Below are 18,581 nucleotides of genomic sequence, written 5' to 3' on the forward strand. Positions count from 1 at the left end.
ATTCAAGGGATTTCTATCCTACTTTGGCAAATTCTTTGTATGCAGGATGCAACAGGCAGCCTTTACATGTCATCGCAAAGGCTGGATGTGGCCTTATTATTTCTTGTTCCCTGAAAGTGCTGCTAGTCTGACAGCATGTCAGATACCTTAATACTGTGAAGCATTTTCTGCACAAACATATGGGGTGAAAAAAGGAGAGAGAGATCAAACCTGATGGCTTTTGATACAGTATTAGCAGTGGCCAAATTTATCCTTGGTAGGAGCCCAGAAGTGGAATAAATAAAACACAGTGTTAAAAAAGTCTGAAACAAAAACCAAAAAAGCACCATTATGCTAGCAAGCAAGCTCCTCTCGAAGAAAAAGAAAACAAAGAGATGGCGCCAGTCCAAGTTTTCCTCCCTCCCAATGCAATGGGACAGATTTTACATAGCAAGATGAAAAAGAGCTTTCTGTAAGGAGGAGAAAAACAGAGAATTTATTCTTCCTTAGTGACTTTGTTTCTGGCTCAGACTGAGAGAGTTAATTGCTTCACCACCAGCAGGAAGAAGTTTTAGTGATTGTTTAGACTTGTTTGGATTTATCATTTTGCTCCAGAAGTTGCTCATTTGCTGACCCACACTGCTCTGCCCTTGTTTGTGGGAAAGGGATATAAAATGCTTTTGCCTGTTGCTAAAAATGAAAAAAAAAAATTTGGGAGGACAAATTTGTTACAATAAATGAAAAATTAGAGCTGGATGTTAAACTAAAGACAGAGAGGTTTGGGCGGGGGTGCGGGACAGAAGGGGTAGGAACACAGAATTGATTTACCTTTTACTTCTCCTTTAAAATTATGCTTATTGTCATCTTTCTTATTGTTCAGCCATGATTAGACAGATGTTTTTACAGCTGCCATCTTTATTGTTATGTAAGTTGTCTTCGAATATTTCTATTTACATAGTCTCCACAGATATATTACACTGCCTGTTCTGGTTCTCATGGATTTTGCTCTGTATGGCAAATGTTTAAGTTAGATGAATAATAATATTACTTGCCAAACTTTGTCACAGATGAAGTGCATTTCCCCCAGTTTTTTCATTTTGGCCCCAGCCTGATACTGTATCTGAGTACAACTTTGTACCTTTAGAAGCTGGAAAAAAAGTGTTCAGGTTATTTCTCCTTTAGGGATGTAAAATCATAAGTCATAAACATGGGAACAGAGTGGTGACTTTACATTTACTCATGAGAAGTTTATTCCTTTCCCTGTTTGGAAAATGTCATGTTAGCAACCACTTCCCATTGCGAAAGTTGAATGCTTTAATATTTTCATTAACGTAATCATTCCTCACAAAATCATTTTGTTCCATTTGTTATAATAACAAATAATTATAATTTATAATTATGTTATAATAAAGCATTAAAGCCTCATTAGGCAATTTTTTTACCAGTCAGGAATGGCAGCACAGTTTATGCTCTTTGTTTCTACTGTGTGAGATTTCATTTGGTTATGTTAGAATGAATGTTTTTTTGCAGACTCCCAGCATTGATAAGAGAACTAAAAAGACAATAGAGATAGCAGGTTGTTTTTACCATAAAATCAGAGATGCATAGTAAACATTCTGGGTCCATAAAGATATGTATGGTGTTCATGATGTCAGATTGGAATTCCTAGGATGTAATTAGTAAGCATATTCTTCATCTTAGCACATTGGTGGTTTTAAACTACTTAATATTTGAAATTGGTGGTAGTTTTCAATAATATATTGTATTACAAATATAAGAAAAGTGTTTATTAGAAATGCTAGATAGATTATATATGATTTTAAGAAAAAATAGTTCTGTACTTGAGCAGTAGTTGTATTTTCAGATCAAAGAATTGTGAATGGAATTTGTGTGCAATTTATTCTAAGGTGGAAGGTTTTCTTAGAAACAGTATTGACTGATGATCAAGTATCTCAAGTCCTGAAGCACTTAGCATACATTTTTTTAAACATGAGTTGTGAGACTGCCAAGTAACTATTAGCACATGTTGCTACAATCAGCTTGCATTAAGGAGTTGAGATCAACTGAGGTTTTTTAAAGCGTTTTCTAATTGTTGTCTTTATAGCAAATGGTGAAACTTACCATATGCTAGCATGCGATTCTATAGGGTCCAAATTCAATAAGCATTAAGTCCAATTCTATTGTAGACAGAAACTAAGTGTGTCTACACTTAAGAATACTTAAGTGTATTCATTTAATCCTATTCTTAACTAAATTTATGGGATAATATTTTGAAGCTCTTCCTCATGTTTTCTTCGATAAGGGGTGTTCTGTGCTAGCAGAGACAATGATTTTAGAGAAGCACAAATTTTAAATTTGAATAACATGAGTTAAATAGTTAGGTTTCATTTTCAAGTTAAATGCTTTACCTTTAAAAATATTTATAAAATTCTGTAAAATCTGTGCTGTTTGCTATCACATACTGTGCTTTAAATTAGACTGATGGTTAATTTTCTCCAGGGTCTTTCAAAATATTGAAGGTTGAACTGATTATAGCCTCCTTTGCTGTGCTTGAAATCAATGATAACTCAGTTCAGGCCAATGCACAAGAGTGTTATAATAAGATTATACACATATTCTTTAAAAAAAAGTTCAACAAATTCTAGATGAAGTTCTCATGTCCAAGTAAGGGACATGGGAACTTCTGAATGTAACAAAAGTTAGAGTTTGTCTGCTCTTTGGGTGAGTATTGTCATAGCAGAAGCTACTGGTTTATGACACTGTATCTTTTCTGTGTTGGGAATTCATGAGCAAAAATAGTCTTTAGAGTATGTATACAGCTTGCTTTAGACAGATACCCCGTGTTAAATGAGAAGCCCTGGTCAGCTGTTCTTTGAGAGTAAGACTTGAAGGAAGTATAGAAAGTTTTATATTGTCTAGATCCTTTTGTGGGAAGACAGAAACTGACACTTGCAAATTAAAAGGGCATGGAAAAAGATTAGAGAGAGGTAAATTTTTGGCACAAGCTGCTCCTGTTGAATTCAGTAGGATTATACTTTTAACAGAGATACTACATCATTAAAAATTCGTATTTAGAGGCTCTGGACTTGGGCTGATTTAAAGTACCAGTAAAATAAAATATTTTGTAACAGTATGTATGTTTTGGGTTTTTTTTCCTTCCTCTGTGCAACTAACTAAGAAGACTATATTGTTTTATTTATAATTTTCAGAACTCAATGAAGGTGATGTTCAAATGCCTGTGGAAAAACTGCGGAAAGGTACTGAGCACAGCTGCAGGGATTCAGAAACACATACGGACCATTCACCTTGGGTAAGAGACCGGTGTCTTCAGAAGTCTAAAGGATTTGGTGTAGAGTGGAAACAGTCCTACTTTGCCAGAGAGATGAACTGTCTTGGTCCTTTCCATCTCAGGTTTCTCGGTTTCTGATGAAATTGCAGAGCAGTGTGTTGAGGTGAACAGGAACCCACTCCAAGAGCAGGACACTTTCTTTTCACTTCTGAACTTCTGCAACCCTTGCTAGAAGGTCAAATACTGCTCTATGCCACACTGTGCTCCCCTAAGGGCATTGCAGCTCAGCAACATTTGGCAGCTAAGCATTTTCGCCAAGTATGTGCTGTCTGCATATTGCATCCACGCTGAAGCTGTGAGAAATGTGGCAGGTGTCAAGGCCCTGTATGACTACTTTCCAGCTTTGTTTCACATTGGATGCTTGTGCTAGTTCCGAATAAAACTAATTCAAAAAACTGAAAATGAAACTGAGCTGCAATTTCCGTGTGTATGTTGCTTGGGCTAGAAGCAAAAGCTAATCAGTCTTGTATGACACAAGGTTTTTTTTCAGAGCTCCAGTTTGTAACTAAAATCTCCTGTGCAATTCAGTGTGTGAACTAGCTCTCTAATACATAATTACAACAGGGATTCATGCTGCCTCATGCTGCCATTGAGAGTGTGGTCTGGGAGCCAGGCCAGATATCAGGGAAATGGAGAAAGGAGAGGTGTCTAGGTGGTGGCTTCCTTGCATATGTATTCTTTGGTTCTTTTTCTCATTTCCCCCTCTCTGCTGCCTTCACCTGTTAGACATGTGGAAACGTGTCTCTATTCTTTAAGTCTGTGTTACACAGAGTTTAAAAATCAAAGTGACCAGGAGGAAGAAAGAATTCTGGTATGGAGCTCAAGTAAGTCTTGCAAAGGTGGTAGTAACTGATATTGGGCTTAGGTTCTGAAGAGTGAGGCTTTGAGAAATAGAGAAAATAACTCCTAGGATGCAGTTATAAATGTTGTTCTTTGTGCTTCCTATTGCTGGGACATCTTTTTAGTGGCATTGAAGAGGGAGAAGTAAGCAGCAGAATTTCCCTAGAAGTTGGAGCTTGTAAGTTTGCTGGAGAGAGAATTTTTGGTGAAGGACTTGGTTCAATCCAGAATACTTTTGACAGAGCTGTTCAGATCTGCGGAACCCATGCTCTCTCAATGAGTTTCATTGAGTAATTGGTGGCTAGAGGACCACAGATAAAGATGTATATGGGCAAGCAGGCTGTGAAACCCACTAGGGGTGAATGCCTGGAAAAACAGAGATGTCATGTGGTAGCAATCAGCCTTGCTATGTACATGTGGACAGGAGGACCCCTAGGGCTCCCATATTTCCCGCGTGGAAGATCCGGGACAAAAATGTGCATGTTTGAGCTACATGAGTTACATTTGTAAGGCATGTGGGTTGGGAATGTGCCAAAACAGTGGGTTGTTTGGGACTTCCAGATAATGTGTAGCCTACTGGGAACTACTATTCTGGTAGTAGTAGTAGTCGTAGTAGGGCTGCTTCACTCTTAGCACTTCCACTCAAACATACAGCAGATGGTGCAGGGAGAGGCAGCGATGCTGAGGCCTTTTCTATTGCCTCCCTCAGTAAGTCTGCATCTGAACAGTAGGGCCAGAAAGTCCAGCATGGGCAACCTTGCCCTTATATGTCCTTTCTCCACCTGTGTCTGAGTGGGTTGCATGCTGAGACTGCTCTCTAGCAAACTTTTTTATTTATGCTAAGCAAAGTTACAGCAAACCATAGCCATAACTATATTTAATTAAGTAACCTATGATAAGATTACATATTATTTGCTGTTATATTACTGAAGTATATCTTGCCCAAGTTTGCTATCTTTACCAGTATTTCTGTGGCTGCTTTGTCATTTCTGAAGTCAGAGTGCTCTGAGATTCTTGTTAACTTCAGTAGTTAGGAATGAGAAGCAAGTACTTGCTGATATTTCAGCTGAAGCATGGAAGTTAGATATCTAGTCCAAGGTCAAAGAACGAGTCGAGAATGACGCAGGGAAAAAAACCTAATTCCTGCTTTTCTTTAAAGACTAGATGATTTTCTTCTCTTCTCCCCTTCCCTGCAGTCAGAATGCTGATAAAGTAGGTAGGGTTGAAACTGGGAATATTAATTTATTGACAGTATGAATAAGTTTTCTCATGCTAGAGCTTAAAATTCACCTTAGGGTTCTGCCTTCATTTAGTCAATCCTTCATTCTTTGTCTTGAAACAGACGTGTAGGAGAGTCTGACTACAGCGATGGAGAGGAGGATTTTTACTATACAGAAATCAGGCTCAACACGGACTCAGTAGCTGATGGCTTAAGCAGTCTTTCTCCAGTCTCCCCATCTTTAGCATCTCCTCCTTCCTTTCCCACCCAAGATGCAATCCGTCCTGAAACTTCCTGTGCCAAAACTGAGACTAAATTGATGACACCTCTGAGCCGCTCAGCTCCTACCAACCTCTACCTCGTACACACGGACCATGCTTACCAGGTAATGCTAGTGAGAATGAACTGCACTGATCATGCTAATGTCGTTAATGTTTTAACAAATGTCTAATCATTATGATTCAATTTTAAAAAGCCAAGTCCATTTTCAGTGGGTTAACAAGATTTGCGGGACAGCCCAAGGAGTTCATCTCACTTAAATTTAGATGTCTGCTTCTGAGCTACTTGTTTATTTGTTTATGCTCCCACCATAGCCAATGGACTTTGGGGTGCTATTTTTCCAACCACACACTGGAGCTTACTTCAGGTTGAAAAGAGTCGCAGTGTATATTCCCCTGACTATATCAGTTAATTCTCCACTGACTATAGGAAAAGCCCAGGGTGACAAGCTCAGATGCAGTCTCCTGTGTTGTAAACACCCACATTCAGTCAGCTGAATCCTTTCCAGAGTTTTACTTTCAGCCCCACTTGTACTGGAGCTGTCTGTAGGAAAATTCCCAAGGGATGCCAGGAACAATTAATTTCCATTATTTGTACAGTGTAAGATGTCAGTTTGTATATGTGAAGTAGAGCAGGAAAAATGAAAAAGCATACAAGGTATCCTCCTACTCTTAGAGGTAATTCTTTACAAATGGCAAAAAGCCAGTCAGAACCAAGGTGCTGTTCCAAAAATTTCCGAGCAAAGTTCAGACAGAAAGCATTAATTGTAAAAGTGCATTAAAATCTGACATACTCTGGTCTGGATACCATATGAGAAAAGTAGAGGCTTTGAAGTAGTGTGGTCCATGACCTGCTCATGCACCAGAGAAACGAACTCTCCTAAAATTTATCAGATGCAATAACTTTCATATTCAGCATTGCATACATTAAACATTTTTGTTGTACATCTGAAATAGACCTATTACGAGGACATAGAATTCACAGGCTTGTTTTAAACTCCCAGGCACTGCAGAGGGCATGGCTGGAGTTTAGCACCACTAATGGGAACTGCAACAGGTAGCATACCAACCTGGGGGCTGATCAAGGGAGAAAGTCTTTGTGCTCTGCCTGTCAGAGAGCAAGGCACCAGCTCTAGGCTGCTGGGAAGTGTCTCACTTCATTTCAGATTCACAGGCTTGAAACTCTTCCCTGGAATTTGGACACTCAATCATTTTTCACAGAGCAGAGGAAGGAAGTGCCAGCCCTTTCCATTTTTTTTTCTTCAGCCTTTGAGTAAAGCACTTGATTAAGGAAATCCCAATTCAAATGTTTCAGCTGCTTGAAATGGATTTGAACTGAGGTATCCCATAATACGAGACTACATGTGTTTGAGCCCTATGTCATTACATTTAATCAGAGAGGAGTGACTGTGCATACTGTGTAAGACCTTCATGTTGGTAGTGGGAGACATGGGTCCTTGCTCCAGTTAACGTTTAGATTTTCCTCACAAAATGGAACAGCTTCTGTGGAGGTCAGTGGAAGCCTTTGCCAGAAACCCTCTAGCCCCACAAGAAAAGCGCTCTTTGGGAGCGAAGGCAGAGTTTCAGCTCTCGCCAGAAAGGGGAGAAATTAAATTCAGCTTTCACATACAGCATTTAAGCATTCTTAAGACTAATCTGTTGTGTGAAAGAGAAAAGAAGGGAAGATGACATCAGCACCTTTAATACCACTATCTTTCATTCAGTTTGCTTGGTGGAGCAAGCCATATACAAAATTTGAAAACTTTTTTTTTTACTTCTAATAAAAATATAATTTGTATCAAAACTAAAACAAAGTATTTAATGGGAGCATAGTGATAAAGACAATCTCCCATATGGCAGTATGAAAGTGGAAGTTACTTCAATGGGAGTGGAGGCAAAATTCAAAATTTACAGAACTTAGATAAGGGAGACTGGATAATGTCCACCCCAGAATTCCTGTTAAAAGAGAAAAAAATATGTGAAAGCCAAGGCTGGGTCACAAATCTGTTAACTTGAGTTTCCAATATGATTGGAAAATGGCAAATATAATACCTGTAGTAAGAAAGGAATAAAGGGGAGGTGATCAAACAAGTCCTGGCTTGTTTGTCTGATGAAGTTGTATGGATAAGGGGAGATTTAGGTGAATAATTTGAAGAAATTGTGATAAGTATAGCAAATGAAATGAACTGCAATGGAGGAAAACCAAAGAAAGATTATGCTGGAACAATCAAGACAAAATAAGGGATAGCAGGGGATAGCATTGCTATCTGTGAAGACAGTGAGAGGACAAACATGAGAAGGAGGGAGAAAAAAGGACAAGCATATGCTATTTCTTATAAAGGGTAATGTTGGCGCATGAACAAATAATTATCAAATGTCCATGAATATATGTAGACTGGAAATTAGATGAAGCTTTCTAGATATTTAGATTTAGATATTTAGGCACTATAAAAAAGTTAAACACTGTGGCATTTCAGGCAGTGGCAAATTAAACTCATTTTAAACTTTTCATACTTTGCATTTTATTTTGAAACTAGTGTCTGTACCTGTTAAATTTCGCTACAGATTAACTGTAGGTAGCCTCTTTCAGCATTTAGGATTTCCCTTGCAGGTCTCACTAAAATGCTTGAGGACATAGCCATGTTGACCCTGGCTTTGAACTAAAATCCCAGTGGGATGCTGAACAGAAGCACTGCCCACTTTCCACCAAGCTGCCATGAGCTGTTTCTGGCAGGAATGCCATGGTCATTCACTGAATCCCATTTATAGAGAGTTGTGATAAAGCGCTGCTGGTACCATCTGGAGTTGCCAATTTTTTCTTGATGCCTTTCAGTGAGGCTTTGGTATTTTAGGGAACTCGGTGGACATTTGCTTCCTCGAGAAGGTCATGTGTCTGTATTGATTCTCCCAGAGCTGTCTGCAGGCTCAACAACATGTAGAGCCTAACTGCAGTGGACAGAGTCATTCAGTGGTCTTTGTTTCTTTTCCTTGGAGAGACTCCAGGGGATTGCTTCAGCACTTGTTCACCCTGAAGATTATCTTTAATGGGGACTATCAGATTGTAGTTTGCATCACTCCTTCTCTGTGTGGCTGTTCAAGGAAGCAGTCTATTCTGTGAAGCAGTGAGACAACTTGAGCAGCCTCAAAAACAAACAGTTCTTAAATAAAGGTATTGTGTTATGGTAAGGCACAGACAACAGAGAGATGGAAGGAAAGCTCATTTTTAAGAGCAAGTTCACTGTAAATTTAAACCAAGAAGTGTTTTCTGTGGTGAGAGCTTGACTCATAAGAGTCAAAGGAAGCCCATGTTCGTGGTGGCTGCTCACACTCCTGCTAAGTAGGGTAAGTGCAAAGTTATGAATTTCCTGACTGCATTAAATAAAAAAAAATTCTGAAAGATGTGCTGAGAAAGAAAAGAAAGAATGCAGAGGGTTCAGAGCCCAGTGAGAAAGCTTAGGGAAGACATAAGATGAAAGATACCTAACGATCTGAGCTTCATATTACAACCTAGATGGAAAGAAAATAAGAGTTCTGAGGCCCATAATGGTTTTCAAATATTTGCTTTAGCTTGGTCTTTTAAGAGCTACTATTGTATCCCAAGGATGATTTTAGCTCCTTGTTTTTATTAGGGAAGGCTGTTTTAATTAGGATATTTTAAAAGTGTATTTATCTGAGAAATGGAAATTGGTCAAACCTTGTTGATTGTTAAACCTGTTGTCCCCAAACCCTAAACCCTCTCCATCCAATCTTTAGTTGGTTAAACCAGCTGCCATGAGCTTCCTTGTTTGTCATTGTGGAGCAAAAGATCATTTGTAATATTTTTTTCTGCTACCTACCTTTTTTTTTTTTAAGAGGTTTTTTGTATGTGGTGTTTGAGTTCATATTTTTTATCATATTTTAAAGGTTTTGCACGGATTCTCAGGAGATTTATGGTCTGTCTCTAAACAAGTGTTTAAGAATAATGATATATAAAGATGTTCTTTTATTACCGCCTCATCCATGATTATCCTGCTCAGGAACAGGGCAGAATGCTCATCACTACCAACACTGTGAAGTTATTTTTCACCTCTGAAGGTCTCTTGTAGATTCACAGTTTCAAGGAGTGAAAGATCCTTTGAAATGCTTTGGAAGAGGCATGGTTCTTTTTACTGGAATAATATTTTCTTTTTGAACAGGCCACTCCTCCAGTGAACATTCCAGGGTCAACAAAATTCACTCCTAATGGCAGTAGCTTTAGCATCTCTTGGCAGTCGCCTCCAGTTACCTTCACCGGCATTCCAGTAAGTGAAAGACAAATAAAAAGAAAAAAAGTTTTTAGAACTTTTTTTTGTTTTGTTTCACAGTAATTGTCTCATGATAGATGTAAAGTTGATATAACACGTACGGAAGATAAACAGATTAACTATATGCTCCAGTTTGCCTGCATGACTGATTTTAACACTCTTTTGCTGGTGTCTTGAACTCAGTATAGTTACTTCTTTTTTTTGTTTTTTTTTTACATCAGTGTGTGCAAGCAAAGAATTGGATCTATATATGTATTTTTAAAGCTATATGCTTACAAAAGAACATTCTGGTAGATGCAGAGCCTGACACTGCACGCCTGTTTGTTGTGCCACTAAAGGATTACTCATAAAACTAAATGAAAAATCAGCAAGAAGATGGTTATACTAACAGGCTAATTGGGATCAAGCTGGTATCCAACTCTGTATGAACTCTGAAAACAAAGTATGTTTGAAAGGCAACGGAAAGTAAAAATAAAATGAAACACTAAGTCTGGTTCCAGTAGGCTGCATACATGAAGCCTCTGTTGACAGCAGAAATTTCTGTACTTTTATACAGAAGATATGCATTTAATACATACTGCATTTTGATAGTGCTGCATATTGCAGATATTGCAGTTTGACAGCTTTTGAATGAAGTATTAAATGTAAGGTTAATCTTGGCCCTTTCTTCAGAAAAACTAGTGTACAAGGCCTAATTTCATGAACAGAACTGCAGAAATGGGATGTTCACTTAAGCACAGACTTACAGTAATCCTAAACATAATAAAACAATATAACTGTGGATAAGGTAAGGGGAGTTAAAAACTTCTCTAAGGAGTTCAAAGAGATTAAGTTAATTGTATGGTAGATGCTAATGATGAATATAAATCATTACTTTTCAGTAGTGGAAAATCTTGTGTATAATAAATAGAAATAAATATGCATAGAATATATCCTAATTTTTCATTGGAAAACATTTTTCAGCATATCAGTGATTGTTCTCTAGCTATAAAAGTGCTTGATATCATAGCATTTCATTTAAAATTACACTTTATGAATTTTTACAGTGTGTTACATAAGGCACATTACTCTTCCAAAGAACCATACAGCTTTTTTTTCTTCTGACAGTGAATATTAGACATGGTGATAACAGATACTATTTCCCTCTCTTTTCTTCACCAAGTGAATCTCCAAAGCTTCTTACTGTCAACCTTTGGCAAATCTTGGAGATTCCCTGCAGAGTCTGTGGTATCCTGCCGGGCTGATAAAAAATGAAAGTGGCTGGATCAATTACACTGCACTCTGCCAATGAATATTTATTAAATTCCATCAAGGAACAACTAACAGTGAGACATCATGCTGGCAGCAATTTGAACAAGGGCGCCTTGACAGAGCACTCCATCCATACACTTCCTCGAGAAGTTGATTTCACAACAATGAGGTTGATACAGAGTAATTATGAAACTGACTCCTTTTGTGGAGAAGCAGAAGTTGATGCCAGTAGTGTTGGGAATCTAAAAATGCAATTAGTAACATTGTAAATCAGACACTGAAGAGGACAAGATTAGACATGTATGTGTTGAGTTTATTTGTTCAAGCAGTAACATTGATCTGTGGCTATAGAATTGAGAGTTCTCTAAAGAATTTAAGAAAGGCCAAATTGCTTTCCAAGAATTATATGAAGATGCCAATGATTTAAATACAATTTAAAAATAATCCCAATATGAAAATCTGGAAAGCAGTGATGACAGCAGAATTAGCTATCCCAGACAGCTCAGGGAGCCATATAAGCTGTTTTTATATCTGTGTCCAACAGCATTTATAAGGCTGTTCAGCCAAAAAAAAAAAAACCACCTTCAAAGTTCTCACACATTTCACTATTCTGTCATCTGTAAAGTCATTTAAGAATTACAAAGGCTTGCCTGCAATGGGAAATTATGTGCAGTAAGTGAGGGTGTAAATGCAAAGTGATATTAAATCATCGTACATTAAATGCATGTTACATCTCTCCAGTTTCAAAGTAAATTAGATACTGCATTGTAAAACCAAGGCACTGTCGGTTCCCACCCTTACATTGAGTGCAATAACTTCTCTACTGTAGGGAAGCTGTACTGGTATGGTGGACCACCTTCTTCTTCTCACAGGAGGTTTATTTAAGGCCAGCCTGTACAAAGAGGCAGCACACTATAAACTCATGCCCTGAGGACAAAGTATGAGATTCTTTGTGTATGTATTCCCTGAGATTGGATGCATGGCTGTACCAACAAAGGGAACTTCGGAGAGCAAGTCTAAGCCATTACTGCTTGCAACATTCGTCTTTTGGATTTTTTGACACTCAGGTGACCTTAGGTGTCTCGCCATTCATTACTGCAGACACTGAACTGTGATGACACTTGCTGTCTGAGGAATATGGGTGTTCAGGCACTCATTATGAATTCCATTAAGTCCTCATTTCTGGGCAGTCTTTAGCAGGGCAGCACATAAATGCCTTTGTGAATGTTACATGTACTTCTCAGCAGTCCCTAAGCTCCTCAGAACATGCAGTACCTAAGCAGGAATCAATCAGTAACAGATTGAATATCAATCGGCCTAGATTAGATTAGATTAGAAACCATATCAGTCAGATATCTCAGAGATATTCACAGCATGTAATCTTAGATGTTTATCTGAAAGTCTTTAGTTATCAAGGAGGAAAGTTAGGGGTACCTTCAGAGTTCTTAACTTTATGCTCTGAGCCATGCATAACTTATTTCCCACCTACTTTGGGAATTTACACCTTGTCCTACCCTTTTTCCAAGATAGCTTTGCAGGTACAAGAGAAGGTTGACTGTTGGCACAGCTAAGAATCAATGCTCGATATGGTTCTCCACATGGAGCAGAAAGGGACAAGTTCATGTTTGCGCTACCACTTGAAAATGAACAATCTGAAAACAAGGCACAGCAGCCTGCTGTCATGACTGCTTGAGCAAGGGGGCTGGACTAGATGATCTCCAAAAGTCCCTTCCAACCTCAGCTGTTCTGTGATAGGCACGTATGAGGAAGCTGAATGAAATTATGCAAGTCATTCTAGTGGGATGAACAGCAGTGGAGTCTGTATCACTTAATACTGGAGGACTGGCCGACCATACAGTCTTTTTTATTAGTGTAAGATAAAATTCGTCTTGCACTGCAGCATGATCTCTGCTGTGTAGTATTGATGCTTATCTGGCTGTTCATGAAACCTAAAAAGGTTGAACAGGAGAAAATCTTTTGCGTTTTATTATCTGATGTTTATAGGTCACAAATCTCTGTAACTACAGTAGCCCTAGGAACCATAACTGAAACCTTTAAGTCTTCAATTTTAAAAAACGTATCATTTCACATTAATTCCTTGCATAGACAGCACTGCAAATGTGAAAAGCCACCAAGGGCAAGGATTGAATTCTAAGGCCCTCCTCTTAATATGACCTTAGTGTAGCATACAAAGGAATATAGTCAACTGGTATGTTTAGACCTGCTGCAAAGTACCTTAAAATACACTAAAGGTCAAATTCAGTGCAGTCTAGCTGTCTTGATATGTCAATCCATGGTAACCAGAGTGTAGAAACTCTCCCTGGAGTATGTGAGGGGAGACAATCTACATATTGCAATTACTGCTCAATTCTATTCTGTGTGTGGAAGCAATCAGGATAATACCATGGGAAGCCATGGCAGTACTTTCTCGTTCAATGATAACTGAGGAATATGTTGAATATCAGGTAGTAGTGATAGATACCCAAATTTTGTGAGGTTTAAAATGTTTAAGAGCCATAGCAGATTTGACTGAGATCTCTAGTTGCTAGTAATTACTAAAAAACTGTGAAGTCTGTAGTAAATGCCAAAGACTAGAAAAGTATTATTGTTTTGCCAGTATTAAAATGAGGAAACATTTTATCTTCTATGTTTCTATCATTCTTTAGTAAAACAAGAGAAGCAGTTGATAAAGGATAGAAAAATAATGTCAATCAGCATGTTTTTATGTAAAGCACGATTTGTCAAACAAACCTTATACCAGTCTTTAAGGATATTACAGGTTTGGTGGATAAAGGCAGCTGCACAAGTCTAACATGTAGATTTTGTAAGGCAGTAGATATTTCAAATAAAAATATGTAGTGCCAACAGAGCACATACTCAGCAAATTAAGATCTAGCAATCAGACCTGGAAAAGCAGTAGTTAACTGAGAATCTTCTTCACTGAGGCAGCATCACCTTCATAGCAGGGCTGATGCTTTTAAGTATTTTCATAACTGATCTGGAAGTAAAAATATAAAGTTACCACTGATCTGTTTTCTGAATGACTGAAGGATTGACTGAAACACAGGATAATCATATCTCATTGTACTCTATTTGTTAAGTTAGGCCCTTTTCAGGTCGGGTGTTTTAATTGTGCAAAATGCAAGATTGTACTTATGAAAAAAGGGAATTTGGATAATCCCTGGCATCTAGGGGGGCACTGACCTTAAAAGCAAAGACTGCAGAGGATCTGGGAGTTGTAGTAGACAGCAAGCTGCTCTCAGTATTGAGGAATGATAGGACAAAAGGAGCTAGTGTGGTCTGTGGATGTATAAAATGAGAATAAGGCAGAGAAAGAGGAAATTTGTTTCAACTTTGGAGACATAAAATATTATGTCAGTAACGGTCTGAACTTGTGCGGAGTGTTATTCCTGTGAGCTGCACATGCAGCCAAATCAGATGCTTCTGTAGTTACCAGCTGATAGTAGAAGTTGATAGTGTGCCTGCTGTTAAAAATATTAATTAGATTTTTTTTTTTACTGTGGAGTACCTATAAAGTAGATACTTAAGCTCAAAACACATTTAATAACTGTCTTCAAGTCAGTTTAGTTCCACTTCTTCCAGGAAGATATTATAGGACTTCAGAAGGGCAGGAGTGAAAAGTAATAGTTATACAAGGAACTACGACAGTATCTGCTATTACTGGCTGCAGTGCACAGTGTCTCTTCCATGCACCAAGTGCCCAAAGTTTGCTACATTCTGTATATGTCAGGAAAATAGTGTTCTTAAATATAATTTTTGTCCTGTGTTTTAGTTGTTAAGTGGTTATGGCCTTCACCCAGGAACAAAATAAGCCCCTAGCAGCAAATAATTCAGGAATTATTTAAGGCCAAGCTTTATGCTATGTTACCACTTCAGTTATGTTGCCTACCCCTCAAGCTCCTCTAGCAAGTTTATTTGGAAAATTTTAGAGGAGCAAACTACCCTGTTCATTCAGGAACATTCATGGAAGAGGAAAAAAGGACAGAAGGTTTTGAATGCAGAAAAAAGGGAACTATTCAGTACATCTTGTTGGCAGCTTTGATCAGAAGGACCATCTTACACTCTCATTAAAACCTTGAGGGATGCATTAAAAATGCCATATAGCAACCTCCCTCTCCAAGGCTGATTACATCCATAAAGAGTACCAAGTCACAGACTCTAGCCGCATGTGAAATCCCTTTATTTCATAGGGAGTTATTGGTACTGATCTTGTAGCACAGGCTGGTGTTTCGTTTTTCAGCTATTTTCTGTGCTTAAATTGGAACAAATTTTAGTAAGAACTATTCAGAGTTCTTAGAAGGAATGAATGCATGCATTTTCTGTATTTCCCAAAAACTGAAATAATGCTGCTCTGTATTCTAGTTTGCTCTATTTGGATGATTGAAAGTTCAAAGAAATGAGAAGGAACTAGTATAATATACCTAATGCTAAAAGGACATATTTCTAAATAGACTCCCACCTTATTTATGTTTGTATGTTATATAATAACCTCCCCTGGATATCTTTGCCACCATGCATCATAAATTGCATTTGCTGGGAAAAAATCTGTTTACCTATGATAACCAGCAGAATCTTCATTGCCAAAGAATTAAAAGTGTGTTTATATTGCATTCATACCTGTATGTACTTCATAAGCAGCTTTTTTGTCTGTATTGACAGGTCTCACCAACTCATAGTCGTCCTGCAGGGAGTGGAGAGCAGAAACAGTCCCACACAGCTCTTTCATCACCGCCTAGAGTAGCATTTGGCTTGAGGTATGGGACCATTAGCTCCTGCTGACAGACCAGCAGCTTCAAAACTTAGAGGTTATATTTATTTAATAAGGTGTCGGTGGCCAGAGAACCAGAAGAACCACAACACCAGCTGTGATTCCAGTTGTCAGGCAGTTTCTTACCAGAATGCTTCAGAATAAGCATTCTAGACCTGTTTTCCTTTTCATTACCATCAAAGCTAAAGATCTGGGGAAGAATGAATTGTTGAGAAATACGAAAGGCAGGCTATGAAGAAAAATCACAGGACCTATTCCAGAAAAACCTGGAGTTCAGGTGCAGATCTAAATTTCCCCATAAACTGATGTTATTCAGATCTACTGTTCTAGTCTGAACTTCATTACATAGCTTTGTTTTTTCCCTGGGAGACTGAGCTGTCTTGTGTGTTCATCACCACTAACGCAGGATGGTATTTGACTTCAATTAGATTATAAAAACATATTTTACAACAAATTAGGTAAAAGCCTTTGTGCCTTGTCTTCCTGGATATAGGCTACTTTCAGTTCTATTAAAGATAACCAATGTTTGACCAGAGTCTGCTTTAAAAAAATACTGTGTTCAAAAAATTATGTTCAAAAATCTAATTTTAATGCTGAGTTTCTTATAGTAAAGAAACTCTTAATTTCTCACAATCCTTGAAGGAACTGTACCCTAAAAAGTGACCAAAGAGAAAAAGGAAAATTTAACATTTCTCAGTTTCTTCATCACTCAGATCATTGCATGTGCTACAAACTGAAGCTGGAATCTTCCCAGTTCATGGATTGTGCCCATTAATGAATGTACAGTAACCACAACATGCTTATGTATGCAATAGAGTAATCACCAGGTGATTCCTCTTTGTGCTGTGCAGTATTTAATACAGATATGGAACAATTCTGTCTGTACTCTTGATTTAAAAGATGCCAGGACTAACTTTGGCACTACTGTTAGGAGCATTGGTCACTCCTTGCAGCTCTGCTCCTCAGCAAGTTGGCTGGTTGGCTACATGTCGAATAGAAAAATACCATTTTAACAGTTACTTTGACCATTTTTTAAAGTTTTCTTGTGAACTTTAAGTATTTGTTATAAGATGGACTACCTGACAATCATATAGCTTTAAAAGCAAATACTCCCTGCCTTCCGGACTTTGGAGGTAAAAGAGAAGGAACACACATGAATATGTTGCAGCTGAGGGCAAGGGTTAAAACTTGTTTCTAATCACCTAGGTTTTTTTCCAGTCTGTTTACAGCTAAGCTCAAAGTAAACCATGCAGTAAGGACTTATAAACTTAAGAGTTAGTAGCTTTTCCTCTCCTTTGTATAGCTGCTGTATGAGACAGTAATCTGTATGAGAGAGTTTTGCTGCTTAGAGCCATGAATTTGTACCACAGCTCTAAAGCAAAGAGAACTTTTGTCTGACGTGACTTGGACTGCGTTGCAAAATAGTTGTGTTTATCCATTATGCCTTGGCATTGATGTGGCTAAAGTAAGGTTATATCTATATAAGGTTTAGTCACTGGCTGAAGTAAGGATTGTATATTATTGGGATAAGCCTTGGAACAGAGGAACAGGTCCAGCAGCTGCCACAGAGCCTGCAGAAGCAGGGCGAAGGGAAAGACTGACCCCTCAGAGCTGTGGGATCACAGCCGTGTGTCCGTTTGCTTCATCACCTTCTTGAAAACAAACAAAAATCCCTTTGAAACCCTGGAGGTTCCCTCCATTCTGCACTCTGTTTAGCTTGCTGTCCTGATCTTAGGGTGATAAAGCTACCAAAACATTTTGTTAACAAGCTTCCCTTTCTCTCTGACAGGAAGCCTAGAGGGGAGGGGAAAAAATGTCGGAAAGTCTATGGGATGGAGAACAGAGATATGTGGTGTACTGCCTGCCGGTGGAAGAAGGCCTGCCAAAGGTTCATCGACTAACGATTGGAATTATGCAGAGGATTTGGGGATGGGGGAGGACAGCAGCAGAACCAGATTGCTGCAGCTGTAATGTATCACTTCCCATTTTCCCTCCAGTGATGTGGTGTTTGTTTTTTAAAAAAAAAAAAATTTTTTTTTTTGAAGAGCTTTGTATTTCAAAGTGAAGCACTTGTAGCCAAGGAGAAGCACTAATCAAAACCTGTGTGGAGCAATAGAGCAAAAAAACAATAAACAAAACCAAGAACATGCAACAAAATTCTGACTTACTAAGTATTGAAACCAGAGCAGCTATTAGTGTATTTCTGTAAAGGAAAAGAAAAAGTTAATTTTTTGCTAACTCTATAAGCTACTTGCTCCTTAGGATCATTTTTAACCATTTCAATCTCTGTGTTGTGAACGTCTGTATTAGCTAAGCTGAACAATTTTTCTTTTCCCGGAACGAAGATTTTTTTTTGAAAGCTTTCTAATAAACACTTTAAAGTCATATAAGCTACAGTTTACTCAACAAAAGCTGTACCAAGACTGGAGCCTGCTAAATAATTCTCCTAATATGAATGATCATGGTTATATAATATTTTTGGAAGGGGGATGTGGGGAGGAGTTGGATTTTTGTTTGTTTGTTTATAGGAGAAAAGTCTGAATTTGCAAGAAGGACATGCAATGTTCCTGGAAGATTTTTAAACCAGACACAG

General features: G+C 38.2%; 1 protein-coding gene across 4 annotated transcripts in view; it reads left to right on the top strand.

The window, feature by feature from the left end:
* Positions 1 to 18,378, top strand: part of ZNF704 (zinc finger protein 704) — a 90,484-nt gene extending 72,106 nt beyond the window's left edge. For all 4 annotated transcript variants that reach the window (XM_064507365.1, XM_064507366.1, XM_026100678.2 and 1 more), the window contains exons 5-9: positions 3,189 to 3,289; positions 5,511 to 5,772; positions 9,841 to 9,945; positions 15,880 to 15,974; positions 17,778 to 18,378. In XM_064507365.1, coding sequence (XP_064363435.1) covers positions 3,189 to 3,289; positions 5,511 to 5,772; positions 9,841 to 9,945; positions 15,880 to 15,974; positions 17,778 to 17,889 — 675 coding nt within the window. In that variant the 3' untranslated portion in view covers positions 17,890 to 18,378. The remainder of the gene's footprint in view (positions 1 to 3,188; positions 3,290 to 5,510; positions 5,773 to 9,840; positions 9,946 to 15,879; positions 15,975 to 17,777) is intronic.
* The last annotated feature ends 203 nt before the right edge of the window (positions 18,379 to 18,581 follow it).

The sequence above is a fragment of the Dromaius novaehollandiae genome, chromosome 2 (genome assembly GCF_036370855.1).
Source record: "Dromaius novaehollandiae isolate bDroNov1 chromosome 2, bDroNov1.hap1, whole genome shotgun sequence".
Taxonomy (NCBI): domain Eukaryota; kingdom Metazoa; phylum Chordata; class Aves; order Casuariiformes; family Dromaiidae; genus Dromaius; species Dromaius novaehollandiae.